Consider the following 13,828-nt stretch of genomic DNA (forward strand, 5'->3'; position numbering starts at 1 on the left):
AGTAAAACTAAGTACTCTTCATCAAAAAAAAGTAAAACTAAGTAAGCATAAAAACGAAAAACTTCAATACAATTTTGCCATGAATCCGCAATAGAATGCCAAGAAAAAGTTGGGGGAAATTTGACAGAGAACTTTGGAACAGTTATTTCGTAATCCCATGTAGACGACGAGATTTTGCCCAACAGAGTTAAAAAGAGAAATATGAGACAAAATCTGGTTATCTGTGTCGGAGTTTTGGTCAAATTGAGGCAGCATTGGATCATTTTTGTCCTAGAAAAAAAAAGCACATGACAATGAGGTAGGTCCAAATGTACTTGATTAGTGAGGGGCTAGGGGGCCAGGACAACAATATATCTATCTAGTAGGATTGATTGGCAAAGAAGAAAAGCATTTTCGTTTCATATGTTCCAGAGTTTATAAAAACACAACCTAAAAACTGAAAAAGAGAAAGTGAAAAAGAAAAAGGAGTAGTTGAATAGAAGTGGGTCATGTGTTTCCTGATCCTTAATCTTCTGATTAAACCACCATTTTGGTTTTGTTTCATTGACACAATACCTTCATCATATATAATATAGGAAAATTAGACTTGGCCCCAGCCAAAACCCCACTGAATTCCGACGGAGATATGCCACTGGACGAGATTTATAGAGAAAAAATGTTTCTATTTTTAATTAGAAAATATTTCTCTCTGAATTCGTTCCGGCCAGATACCCTTGCCGAAATTCAACTGGGATTGTAGCCTGGCAGACTATCACTCTTATATAATGTATACTCTCTTTTTTTCTCATTAAAATTTCAAAAACATGAAAAAAAAAAAAAAAAGTTCTTCCCAACATCAATCTTTTCTTTCTCAATTTTGATGAAATTGAGATAACTAATCAAAAAGGTAAGCAGGTAGGTACTGATGTGGGGTCATATATAGTCAATATATGGGTATGAAAGATAGGAGTTTTGACCATCTTTTTCAATGATCATTTAGGTTTACACCATTGATTTGATACTATAAATTATGAACAGGACAGAAGATGCATGCTTTTTTTTCTATGACATTTGCATGTGAAAGGTAGAAGAGACAATCTTCAACTCCACAAAAGCTCTCCCTATAATTTATATCTAAGAAAGTGAGAGAGGGAGAGAGAGATCCTCTGCCTTTGCCAACCCTAAATAGAGAGAGTCCTTTAATGTAATATAAAATTGATTAAAATTTTGAGATGGCAGATCGCCTTATGTACTAGGGTGGTCAATGGGCCACCTTAGACGGAACAAACCATGCCACGGGTAGTTCGTGCTTGAAAATTTAGATTTTTATGTACGTGTAACCAGACCAATTAGGCACGGTTACGCGCCCTGTGACCTAGTTATATAAAATTGGTACAACAACTTGTGGAATTAAGAGAAATTAAAGTTGGTATGATACATAGTAATAAAGAGAAGGGGAGGAGAAAGAAAAAAGGAAAGATTGATTGGGTAATGAATTAAAAAGAGAGACCCACCGCCTAGCTAGGTTACAATATATTTGTTATAAGTTAAGTTGTCCCCTCTTTTCTTCCTTTATCAAAAGATACATATACCAAGTTGCTAGCTGGAAAAATACATAACATAAAATGAAGGGTTTCATGATCATATCTTTCTATCTATCTAGCTAGAGAATATAAGATCTATGTTTGAGTGTATAGAGAGACTGCCTGCCTGCACTTTTGCTTATTAGCTAGATCCCAATGATTTTGGTGCTCTAGTAGCACCTTATACTCCAAACTTCATTCAAGTGTTTTATAAGATTGAGAGGGAACCAGGGGAGAATGAATAACATGAATTCGACGTCGGAACAAGGGGAGTCAGGACTTGTCCTCACAACAGACCCGAAGCCTCGACTAAGATGGACTCCAGAGCTTCATGATCGTTTCGTTGATGCTGTCGCTCAGCTTGGAGGACCCGACAGTACGTAATAACTCATGTTTTTTCGGTTTAGTTAATTATGATGAGATGGTTAGAGTGTCAGAGTAGTCTCACGTAAAAAAAGAGTGATCCAGTAACTAAAAATATAATGTCTACGTCTTCTCCCAGTCATTATTACACTTGATTTACGTACACTTCTGATATTGCAAATATATATTGTAGAGGCTACTCCAAAGACGATAATGAGAGTAATGGGTGTCAAAGGTCTCACTCTCTATCACCTCAAGAGCCACCTTCAGGTATACCATCTATCTATCTATATATATGTATCTTCTTCTTCTTTGGGAATTCGGAAAAGTAAGATTTCTATGACAATCTGATCAAAATAGTTTATATGTATAGAAATTCAGACTAGGCAAGCAACCACATAAAGATTTCATGATGAATGATAATCACTCTATCAAAGACTCTGAAAGATCAGGTATATTATATACTTTAATATTACACTAATCACATTAATTAATTTAAACATAATGTTAACTAATTGAATATATTAGTTGTTCTAATTGGGAAAATGAATTTGTGTTTGATTTTCACATACGTACGTAAAACTGCAGCTTCCCCATTTGATCTACAACGAAACTCAATGATGGGTCGTCGAAGCATTAGTGATCAGTATGTATTGCTGATTAATTAATTAATTAATTAGTATTAGTGCTAAATCTCTCCTTGCTTAATAGTTAAGATGTTGGACTAATCAATCTGCCTGTATATAATAATGCAGGAATATAAATGTGATGAATGAGGGATTCAGGATGCAAATGGAAGTTAAAAGGAGATTGCATGAACAATTAGTGGTATAAATTAATCAGCCTTCCACATACGATCAATTTTAATTTACTTGTATAAAAATTCAATTCTACACTAATAGCTCACCAAAACCTTGGTCCTAGTTCGCGGAAATTGACCACGAAACTCTCATCGAAGGTATTAAGGGTTTTGGTTTCAAGCGTAATTTTCATAGATTGTGTGAAACCCTGCCCTTCCTTACAGACGAAAAGGGTTTCGACAGAGAGAACCCTTCTCTTTGCCAGAATGGTGGCGTATAAAGTTTTAGAAATAGACAGAGAGTGATGAGAAAAATGGTGGTGGTCGAAGGTGGGGTTAGAGGAGGAAGAAGAAAAAATTGTGTCTGATTTTGGCCTCGGAAAATTTGATAAAACTCACAAATCCCCTTTGAAATTTTTTACTCCTAAAGATTTTCTTGTTTTCCCAAAGTTGTGCGCGGAAAACTTTGAATATAATTTAAAGAAAAATTTGCACTGAACATGATTTCGGATCACATTGTTCCGAATTCCTCATGATATATATTTGTGTATGTGAATAGGTACAAAGACACCTTCAGCTAAGGATTGAAGCTCAAGGAAAGTATATGCAAACAATACTAGAGAAAGCTTGCCAGACACTACTCGGTAGTGGCAGTGGAACTCATGAAAACCTAACAGTCCCAATCATAAACCCATCTCATCCTACCTCCATGACTAGTAATATTCATCAGCATCATATGGAGGCAGTATCCGCAGGTGGGAGCAAAATGAAGGACTTACACATTTACGATGGATCATCATCATCATCGTGGTCGGAAGTACCAATCAGGGATATGCAACAAGTACATATTCAAAGACCGTCGGCATTATCTATTGATGATCATCACGACAACCATAACTCAATATCATATGCCAGAACTACTGGTAGTAACAGCCAACTACTACATCATCAGACTAATTGTTTCACATGGGGTGGTACTACTGGTTCCGATCATCATGAGGACTATAGACTTCAACACCAACACTACTTCCCGCTGCAACAGCATCATCTGAGTACATCTTCATCGGCTATTCTTAATGATAACGACGATGATGCTGATCAAGACGACGATGATGATGGCGATGATCATATGACCAATTCTGTTGGAGACCATATTTAATTACAACAAGCTCCTCATACAAAGTTGATTAATGTCGACCGGCCGACCGACCACCCACCAGGGGTTGGCGGGGCCGCCCAGAAACATCACTACATTTAGTGTTCAAGCTGGTTACCTGATTCTTTTCAGCATACATTAAAGAAGTATTAACAATCTTAACATCCATCTTGATGAATACATGCCTTGTATAATAAAAAGAAACATAGAATTACTGTTGTTTTACTTGCATGAATCCTCTATCTCTATCCCGAACTAAGCTTCCTGCTTAAAATAAGATATAAGCCAAACACAACAGAATCGAAATAATGGGAATTCACATTGGAGATGATTATCGTTAAAGCACCATCGACAGCATGAAGAAAAACTAGGACAGAGAATTTTGCTCTTGCAGGCAGGGCTCATTCGCAAGAGTAGCAGTAGCCCTAGAGTAAATATGATCTATATAAATCACATTCGCAGAAGAATTAACAAGGTACCAAAAAAACATAACGAAATTACTCAAAATAATAAACCAAACATTGACGATAACTCTCAAAGTCTATCAAATTGCAGCTGGTATATATGTCCTTATTTCGATTACTAGTCTTTTCTTTCCGAGTTTCGAACATAAACAATTAGTAGTGTCATTCTACAAGCCTCAAAACAGAACTAACCTGACTCCGAATTCACAACATTTTCTCTACTCATAGTTTCCAATCATTAAATACAGCAAAACTCACAAACTAATGGCCCACGGAAATCACACGTCAGCGAAGTAGGAATTGCATAATCAGATCCACTCCTTTGGGTTGATACAGGCATCTAACAATTTCCATTCTTCACTACCTTCCTCTGGTTGCTGCAAATCAAAAGCATCATTCAGTATCCTCTTATTTGGTATTTTTCGTACTCAAGAAGAAAAGTTTTAACCACAGGTTGAAGCTTACATGGTCATACTCCCATCGTGCAGTTAGCGGAAGAGACACAAGGATACTCTCAATTCTGCCTCCTGTCTTCAGTCCAAATGTTGTTCCACGATCATAAACCTTCACATTTAACAGACAAACGGAAGAGAATCAGAAACTATGTTTATAGGGCAGTGAAATAAAGAAGGTTGTCGTACCAGGTTGAATTCTACGTAGCGTCCCCTTCGTAATTGCTGCCATTCCTTCTGCTGCTCTGTAAAGGGTGTATCCTTCCTTCGCTCTATAATGGGTATATATGCAGGAACAACAGAATTTGCACACTCTGCAATTTCAACACCACACGATATCCATAAACAGGGCGAACAAAAAAACCATACAAAAAAAAAACATGAAACTCTGATTTAGGATAATCATAGATCAACTACCAGTGGCAAAAGCGAGAAGCATCTCTTGGTCATAATCATTAAGATCATCAAAGAATATTCCTCCAAGCCCACGCCTTTCATTTCGGTGCTGCAGGAAGCATTAAGCCTTCAATATCAGCAAGATTTTATCCAAAAACTTATTACTTGAGCCATTCCAACAGTAATGAACCTTTTTCCTCATTACTGGAAAATGCTAAATTACATGGGTTAATATTACCTTTTGCTGTGTCAGATATGGATACTCTTATATTTGGGTACTCAACCCAGATACTCGCTGACACTTTATTGGGTATAATGTGAGTTTTGTGCATACTTTGTATAAACTTGCACAAATTTGAGGTACACACATCTAGGCTAATGTCTATCTAGTTTGAAGATTTCTCTTTAGTGTTTGTAAGAGAAAAAGAACACCTTTAAAGACGTGAAATTTCAAAACCCACAAAAAATAATAATATTAAGGGAAACAAAATTGCAGGAATGACATAAAGAAGATGGTCAGCTCTTCATTCTATGAAAATAATATGATTTGAGGATTGAGGTTGATTTTTAGTCACCATGGCTTGAAGTTTTTGATAAAGAAAATACAACGACTACTACTGAGAATTATGTGCAAGAGCCGAGAGGAAACTGTTTTGAAGGGATAACTCTTGAAACCTTCATACCTGGTTCCACTCAAGTGGAAACAGATGCAGAAACCTATTATACAGAAGTTGGGGCTCGACTCTGAAGCCACAAGGCCCAATACAATGCCATTAACCTTCCTTTTTGGAACTACGGATGAGTATCTTAGTCGAAGATTTAATTATTTAACTAGACCATTTAGAAATATATCGTTGACATCTCCGAAATCACCAACATTTACTATAAAATATCTACAAGAATAGAGGGAAGACATACCTTTATAACAAAGTAATCATCACACCATTTCTTGAATCTGGGATAGAAAGTAGGATCAAATTTGTCACAAGCATTCTTTTGAGCCTATGAGGGAAAAAAACACCTGATGTCAGCCTTCTCAGATTGCTATTTGCAAATGCCAATACATCATTGTAAAGAATTTGATCTTTATACTACAGGAAAAAGAGAGGTAAGTTCGAGAGAGATCATTCGACATTAATCTCTTTTCTTTTTTCACTCAATCTCATTCTCATGCTCATCATCATATTAGAGTGCTTATATCAACTACTCCGGTAGTCTGAAACACACATTTTTCCTTTTATATGGTTCCTACTTATGTCTCATGACCTCTTACCAAGAATATTAGTGGTGCCAAGGAACTATAATTTTCAGGACCTGCGGACTGGGACTTGAGTACACTGCTCTAGGACAGTAGGTGATAAACAACAAATTTCCCTACAAGCTCAACTACACAAGTAATTCGGATTTTGGAATTAAGTTTTTATTTTAGATTTTTAAGCACTTCTATGCTTGCTTTTTCTGTAAAAGAAACTGCAAGTCCTGGAGAATTATTAGCTTTCATAATAGTATTAGAATCCCAAAGTGTAATTACTGTCAATCGGTCACCAGATGAGCAAGAATGGTTAAGATTCTGGTACAAATTGCTTTTAGACTAGAATTATGGACAGATATGTAGTTATGGGCCAAATACCATATGGAAGTGCTTGACATCTTCTTCAAAGATATAGGCAGGAGTTAAATCAGTACCACCACCAAACCACCACTGTCGAGGAGCTCCAGGTGCATCTGCATATCAATTTTTTGACAATATAAAGGGTGCAAAGTAACATGTACTCCTACTTTGAAAGATTCTGGTGAATTTCTGAAATCTCTGCTTGGAAACACACTGGGAAATGGAGATAACAGAATAGAGTATAATAATTCAGCCAGTGAATAAACAATCATAAATTTTTTGAAATGTAGAGCCAGTGATGAATGTGTGGATATAAAAGAGCAAGCTTCTAAAAAAGTTTACGCTTTGAAAGAAAATATAAATTCTCAACGAGAACTTCAATGATCATGAAAATATAGTAATTAAAAACCTGAACAAAACTGAAATAAACTTGAAAGGACTAAAACCTTTAAATAACAGTTAAATTCATCACGCAACATTGAACATTAAGACTATTGACTTCTTGTTTATACATACTAAAAGAGTTTATATTACTACAGTGCGGCAAAAACTAACTATATGACATTATCTTTCTATGTAAATGTGGTATGATCTCTTTCTTAAAAGAAAAGAAAATGTAACCCTTCTACGCATTCTATCACATTTTGCCATCCCATAAGAAACCTGGGAATAGAGGAATAAAAAATCTTTGAAGCCTGAAGGTTGAGAAGAGTCGGAGAAAGAAATCATTATTAACATCAAGCTTTTGTGACAGTTTCAGATGCAACCCATAGATGACGATATGAATTTTGTAAAGCAAAAGAAAAATAATCATCTCAGCTAGGGGTCGGAGAAAAGCCTCAGAGCCCGATATCCTACACGCTCACCCGAGTACGATGAGGCCCGTGGGCGCCCTTGCACGGCGACGGGTAATGTCCACCAGCCCGGTCGATTTTATGAGTGGGCTCGAGTATTGAAGCTTACCCGAGGGTCCTCCCGAAGACTTCACCCAACATACCCGCACATAAACCTATCACTCATAATTTGCGAATATATACTTGTATATTGCCTCATTGACCATCTAACCAAAGTCAACACTCAATGATTTCTTGAAAAAATGATGTGGTGATTGATGAAGAGATGGAGATGGAGTTTGTACATATGGTAGACACAAAGGGGGAGTTCGCAGGAAGAGGTTTATCGTATTAGAGGAGAATTTTAGGACTTTTCTGTCATTAAATAAAACATGTATTTGAATGATTGAATTTGTGTAGGTCGGATGGGTACGCATAATATTGTGTATACAGTACCATGATTACCATCCTCTCTGCGAGGAACAATCACTAACTACGTAAAGGGTAAACTAAGTAGCTAGCTCATGAATCACGAGTTTTTTTTTTATCGCCTTTCACATTATGAAAATGCAAAAACTAAATCCTAAAAACTAGTTATCGCAACAAAATAAACGAAAGGAAGAACCTTTACTTGTTAAGAAAGTCTAGTTTCACAAATGTGTATATCAAAATGATGTACCTTTAGGAGCATCAGTCTCAAAGTAGCGATAGTTGAAGTGCAATGTGGGCGCAAAAGGGTTCTTTGGATGTAAGACCTATACACCAACATGAACAAAAAAAAAAACAAAACCAACTTTTCACAGCCCAAAATGGAGACATAAACATCACATTTTGACAGTTAGAGAGAGAGAGAGAGAGAAATGACAGACCGAGCTAACTCCAGCAGCAAAAAAGGGAACAGGTCCTGGCTTAGTAGCAGAAGAGTTAACACCCTTAGCAGCTCTATAAGCTTCAGGAGGCATAACACCATAAACAACAGAGACATTAACACCAGCTTTCTCCCATACATTCCCATCCTGTAAAACCCTACTAATCCCACCTCCACCACCTGGTCTCGACCATACATCCTCCTTGAATTTACCTCCTCCATCAGCTGCCTCAATTGCTGCGCACACACTATCTTGAGTATCCCTTATCATCTTCTCAAACCTAGACCTAACAGACGATGATGAAGGATCATCAGATTCTTTGATGAAAGTAATTGGTCTTTCAGTCTCAGGTGTCTCTTTCTCAATGAAAACTGATCTTATTTGGAGGTTTCTTCTTCTTCTTCTTCCACCCCTTCTATGACTGATGTTATAACGGATTGGTGTTTTGGGAGATCTGACGGAGAAAGAAAGATTCAGGGTTTTAGAATTGATTGAAGAATCAGAAGAAGTAGAGTGCGGGAGGAGAAGAGACGATGAAGAGATAATCGCCGTCGTCATTTTCGGGGCAATGGAAGAGGGAATCTCCCCGATTAAAAAACAGTGTGAGAGTGAGAGCTTCTTCCTTTTGGATAAGAGAATCCGATTTCTCCGATCGAGACAACTGCAACTTTGGGCACTATTAGGGCTTTTGGGCTGGTCGTATGGGCTCTTGCAAAATATTCTTGAATTTGTCCGACCCGAGCCCGCGTCTATTTTTTTTTTTCTTTCGAGAATTCGACTACGGTCTACGTTAGTCGTTACAAGGCATTGATGCATCATGAAGATGTAATGAGCACGATAACCGCCTAATATAAACTGAGAGTGAAAGAGGCCTAAAGCTCGACAACGAAGAGGCCTAAAGCCCGATAAATTATTACATTATTCATAGCCTAAATTACATAGGATAAATCTTGATGGCAACTGCTTCCACCGAGACTCGATCCCACGACCTCATGGTCTTAAGAGGGGTGTCCAACCGTTACATCAAAGGGTGGTGGACCGAGCCCGCGTCTATTGGTCATTGCACTGGGGATGAACAACGTCGTTTACCGACTATTTGGGTCCAATCTGAAACCAAACCAATCAATGGCGTTTTGACTATATCATTGGCATCTTGACTGAAACCAAACCAAACCATCAATTGACTTCGTTCGACTCCTTCTGTTTGACTCGACTAAATTTGGTTGGTCTATCTGGTTGAACTCAAGTAACTAAATCAAACATGAGAGAAACAATGAACTTAATAAGAAAAATTGAAGTTAAAATTTGAAGTCAGATATAAACTATTATAGATTGAATACCTAAACAAATATTTATTTCCTAGTTTAGGATAATAACTTTTGATTTATGGTGTGTTTGGTTGCAGGATTTTAGATTCTTATCAAAAATGGAATTTGGTAGGAATCATGAATCCTTGGTCTGTTTGGCTACCAAGAATCCTAGGACTCTTGAATCCTAAGGATTCCTAATTCCAAAATTTGTATTGGACCAAAATCCCACCCTACCTCATAGGATTTGTTAGGATTTTGGATTAATGAACCTAAATTTCAAACTTAAAATCAACAAAAAAATATTTCCTTCTACAAAATAATTATTTTTTTGCAAAATCATTATTCTTTTCAAAAAATCATATTTTTTCTAAAGACGTTTATAAATACTCAAATAATAATAAATCGTAGGATTCTTAGTTGCCAAACAAGCCAAAAGATATTACTTGGATTCATGAATCCGTGAAATCATGGATCCCAAGGAATCATGAATCCGCGGATTCATGATTCCGCCATCCAAACACACCATTATAGTATTACTACATAATGTATATATAACTATATATACATAAAGTATATATATATATATATATATATATATATATATATAATTCGATCGGTTCGGCAAGCGATTTTCAAAAACTCAAACTGAAGCTAAACCAAATCAAGATTGGTTGATCGTTTTCTCGACACAGTCGAGTATTACTCGGTTCAACCCAAAAGTCATTCGGTTTGATTCGACGTGCGATCTGGTCGGTTTGACCGACCGATGCTCCTCCTTGAAGTATACAACCTGGAATGCCCAAGTCTGGACCAGAAGTAAAACATGCATACGAGCCTAGTGTGATTCCCGCGCCCTATCTTTGGATGAGGAATTCACGAGCTCGCATATTCAAACAACTGTGTACTTGCAACTGTGGGCGGGAAAATTATTACATAAAATTTCTCAAATGTATGCGAATAGTTATCAATTATTGTTCCACAATTTCTCTATCGACCACCCCTCTCTTTCTCATCAACAGGGAGTCGTGTTCTGTACACTTTTAACATCATAGTTACTACGTCAGAAAAACATCATAGTCACGTTAGCCGTGTAATAGAGTTGGCTTTTGCCATAATTTAGTTGTGCTTTAAACCGGGCCTGTACGAGCCTAAAATTTTGCAGACCTTATCAAGTTATGTATCAACCTCATTAGAAAAATAATGTCAGTCGGTTTCTAAAAACACAACTCTCTCTTTACCATATGCATTCAGTATTAATCCAGCGCTCCAAGCCTCCAATCCAGTAAGAGGAAAAAAAAACAAAGGGAAGGAAGAGCAGGAAGATGAAGCGATCTATCGATGACCTAGCTGGTTCCTCTTCGACTCCCGCCGGTAACCTAAAGAAGCCTGTCTTCCTCACCAAAGCCCAACGTCAACAATTAGCTCTTCAACGCCGTGAAGAGGAAGTCGCCGAGCAGAAACGCAAAGCTGAACAACTCCTTCAAAACCCTAATCCTTCTTCTGATCGTTCATCTCCATCCCACAGCCACCACCACCGCTCTTCTCGCGACAGAGATCGAGATCGAGAACGTGAACGAGAGAGGGACTCTAGGAACCGCCGAGATCGAGAAGAAGAATCTAGATCCCAAAGGGAACGAACTAGGGCTGAGAAACAAGTGGAAAGGGAAAGAGAGAAAGAACTTGATGCCATTAAAGAACAGTATCTCGGAACTAAGAAACCTAAAAAACGAGTTATTAAACCTAGTGAAAAATTCCGTTTTTCCTTCGATTGGGAGAACACTGAAGACACCTCTCGTGATATGAACAATCTTTATCAAAACCCTCATGAGGCACAACTCTTGTTCGGTAGAGGTTTCCGAGCAGGTATGGACCGCCGTGAGCAGAAGAAACTCGCCGCCAAGAACGAGAAAGAGATGCGCCAAGAAATTCGTAACAAGGATGGCGTTGAAGAACGGCCCGAGGAAGCAGCCGCTCAGAAACACAAAGAAGAAGTTGCTGATATGTACGATACTTTCGATATGAGGATCGATCGCCATTGGTCTGAGAAGAAACTTGAAGAGATGACTGAAAGAGATTGGAGAATTTTCAGAGAAGATTTTAATATTTCTTATAAGGGTTCTAAAATCCCTAGGCCAATGAGGAATTGGCGGGAGAGTAAGCTAGGTACTGAGTTACTCAAGGCAGTTGACAAAGTGGGTTACAAGAGTCCCTCCCCAATTCAGATGGCTGCCATTCCTCTAGGGTTGCAACAGCGGGATGTCATCGGAATAGCGGAGACCGGGTCAGGTAAGACCGCCGCTTTCGTTCTTCCTATGTTAACCTACATTTCTAGACTCCCACCTATTAGTGAAGAGAACGAAGCCGAGGGGCCGTATGCTGTAGTTATGGCCCCAACTAGGGAACTTGCCCAACAGATTGAGGAAGAGACTGTTAAATTTGCACATTATTTAGGTATTAAAGTTGTCTCGATTGTTGGTGGGCAGTCTATTGAAGAACAAGGGTTTAAGATTAGACAAGGATGTGAGGTTGTGATTGCAACTCCTGGACGTCTTATCGATTGTCTAGAAAGGCGATACGCTGTACTAAATCAGTGTAATTATGTCGTTCTTGATGAGGCCGATCGAATGATTGATATGGGTTTTGAGCCACAAGTTATGGGTGTCTTAGATGCCATGCCTTCGAGTAATCTCAAACCGGAGAATGAAGATGAAGAGCTTGATGCTAAACGGATATACCGAACTACTTATATGTTTAGTGCAACAATGCCGCCTGCTGTGGAACGACTTGCAAGGAAGTACTTGAGGAATCCAGTGGTGGTCACGATTGGAACTGCTGGAAAGGCGACAGAACTCATCACCCAGAATGTGATCATGGTGAAGGAATCAGAAAAAATGAGCAGACTTCAGAGGTTGTTGAATGAACTTGGTGATAAGACGGCAATTGTGTTTATCAATACCAAGAAGTCGGCAGACTTTTTATCGAAATCCTTAGATAAGAATGGCTATCGTGTGACTGCTCTTCATGGAGGGAAGTCACAAGACCAACGTGAGGTTAGCCTTGAAGGGTTTAGAAATAAACGCTTCAATGTACTTGTGGCAACAGATGTGGCTGGTCGTGGGATTGATATACCTGATGTTGCCCATGTTATAAACTATGATATGCCTGGGAATATTGAGATGTACACACATCGTATTGGAAGAACAGGGCGTGCAGGAAAGACAGGTATTGCAACAACGTTCTTGACTCTTCAGGACAGCGATACTTTTTATGATCTCAAACAGATGCTCACTCAGAGCAACAGCCCTGTGCCTCCTGAGCTCGCAAGGCACGAAGCTTCCAAGTTCAAACCAGGTTCAGTTCCTGATAGACCTGCTAGACGGAATGACATGGTTTATGCTAATTGAGGATTATTTCTTTTTTGTTTCTTGAAATATGCTCAGTGAGGTAATTTAGGGTTCTATCTGATCCATTGTACGCAGTGTGTTTAAAGTTCTGATTTTCAATCTGATACATTGTACGATTTTAGAAAAAGTTTCAAGCTAATATGTTTTGAATTTATTCTGATTATTGTTATTTGATGTTTCAATATTTGATCATGTTCATGAAAGTTGAGAAACCCTAGTTGTTTGGTCGTATCGTGTGTTGTCCTCCATATAGGAAGGCAGGTTTTATCCTCGTGTTTGTGAGGTTTAGGGTGTGACCGAGTGATGTAGTAATTTTCAGGAAAAGTCTAAATTGAGTCCAGCATCGCTCAATGTAATCATAAACTAGATCAACTTATCTTTCGAAAAATTTGTTACAAGATGAGTATGGAAGTCCAAGTTACATATTTATGTATTTGAAGGTTGTTAGCGAAGAACTTTTTAGTGGTGGATAGGTTGTTTAGTACTTCCGTTGATAAAATGCTGATCGTTCAGTCTCTAGCAACTTTGCTTCAGTTGCAAAAGTTAAGAGACGGATGACCCCGTAAGAGTCAGATGACCCCCGACTAGCTAGCGACTAGGAGGGACTA

General features: G+C 38.2%; 3 protein-coding genes across 3 annotated transcripts; 2 read left to right on the forward strand and 1 right to left on the reverse strand.

The window, feature by feature from the left end:
• Window positions 1–1,507: 1,507 nt before the first annotated feature.
• Window positions 1,508–4,105, forward strand: LOC147569641 (uncharacterized). The gene is made up of 6 exons (XM_086656114.1): window positions 1,508–1,938; window positions 2,119–2,195; window positions 2,299–2,377; window positions 2,514–2,571; window positions 2,681–2,753; window positions 3,284–4,105. Exons 1-6 carry the CDS (start codon window positions 1,800–1,802, stop codon window positions 3,881–3,883), a joined length of 1,026 nt encoding a protein of 341 aa, XP_086512240.1. The 5' UTR covers window positions 1,508–1,799; the 3' UTR covers window positions 3,884–4,105.
• A 317-nt stretch (window positions 4,106–4,422) lies between these two features.
• Window positions 4,423–9,326, reverse strand: LOC147569642 (coproporphyrinogen-III oxidase 1, chloroplastic-like). The gene is made up of 8 exons (XM_086656113.1): window positions 8,507–9,326; window positions 8,317–8,392; window positions 6,823–6,917; window positions 6,111–6,194; window positions 5,214–5,301; window positions 4,986–5,110; window positions 4,810–4,908; window positions 4,423–4,721 (listed from the first exon to the last, which is right to left on the reverse strand). The coding sequence occupies exons 1-8, from the start codon at window positions 9,323–9,325 to the stop codon at window positions 4,653–4,655; spliced, it is 1,455 nt and encodes a 484-aa protein (XP_086512239.1). The 5' UTR covers window position 9,326; the 3' UTR covers window positions 4,423–4,652.
• A 1,562-nt stretch (window positions 9,327–10,888) lies between these two features.
• LOC147569643 (P-loop containing nucleoside triphosphate hydrolases superfamily protein) lies at window positions 10,889–13,389 on the forward strand. The gene has a single exon (XM_086656115.1). It carries the CDS (start codon window positions 11,139–11,141, stop codon window positions 13,218–13,220), a length of 2,082 nt encoding a protein of 693 aa, XP_086512241.1. The 5' UTR covers window positions 10,889–11,138; the 3' UTR covers window positions 13,221–13,389.
• The last annotated feature ends 439 nt before the right edge of the window (window positions 13,390–13,828 follow it).

Source organism: Eschscholzia californica, unplaced genomic scaffold (assembly GCF_041429995.1).
Source record: "Eschscholzia californica isolate CP2 unplaced genomic scaffold, dmEscCali1.0.p SCAF_1, whole genome shotgun sequence".
NCBI classification, from domain to species: Eukaryota; Viridiplantae; Streptophyta; class Magnoliopsida; order Ranunculales; family Papaveraceae; genus Eschscholzia; species Eschscholzia californica.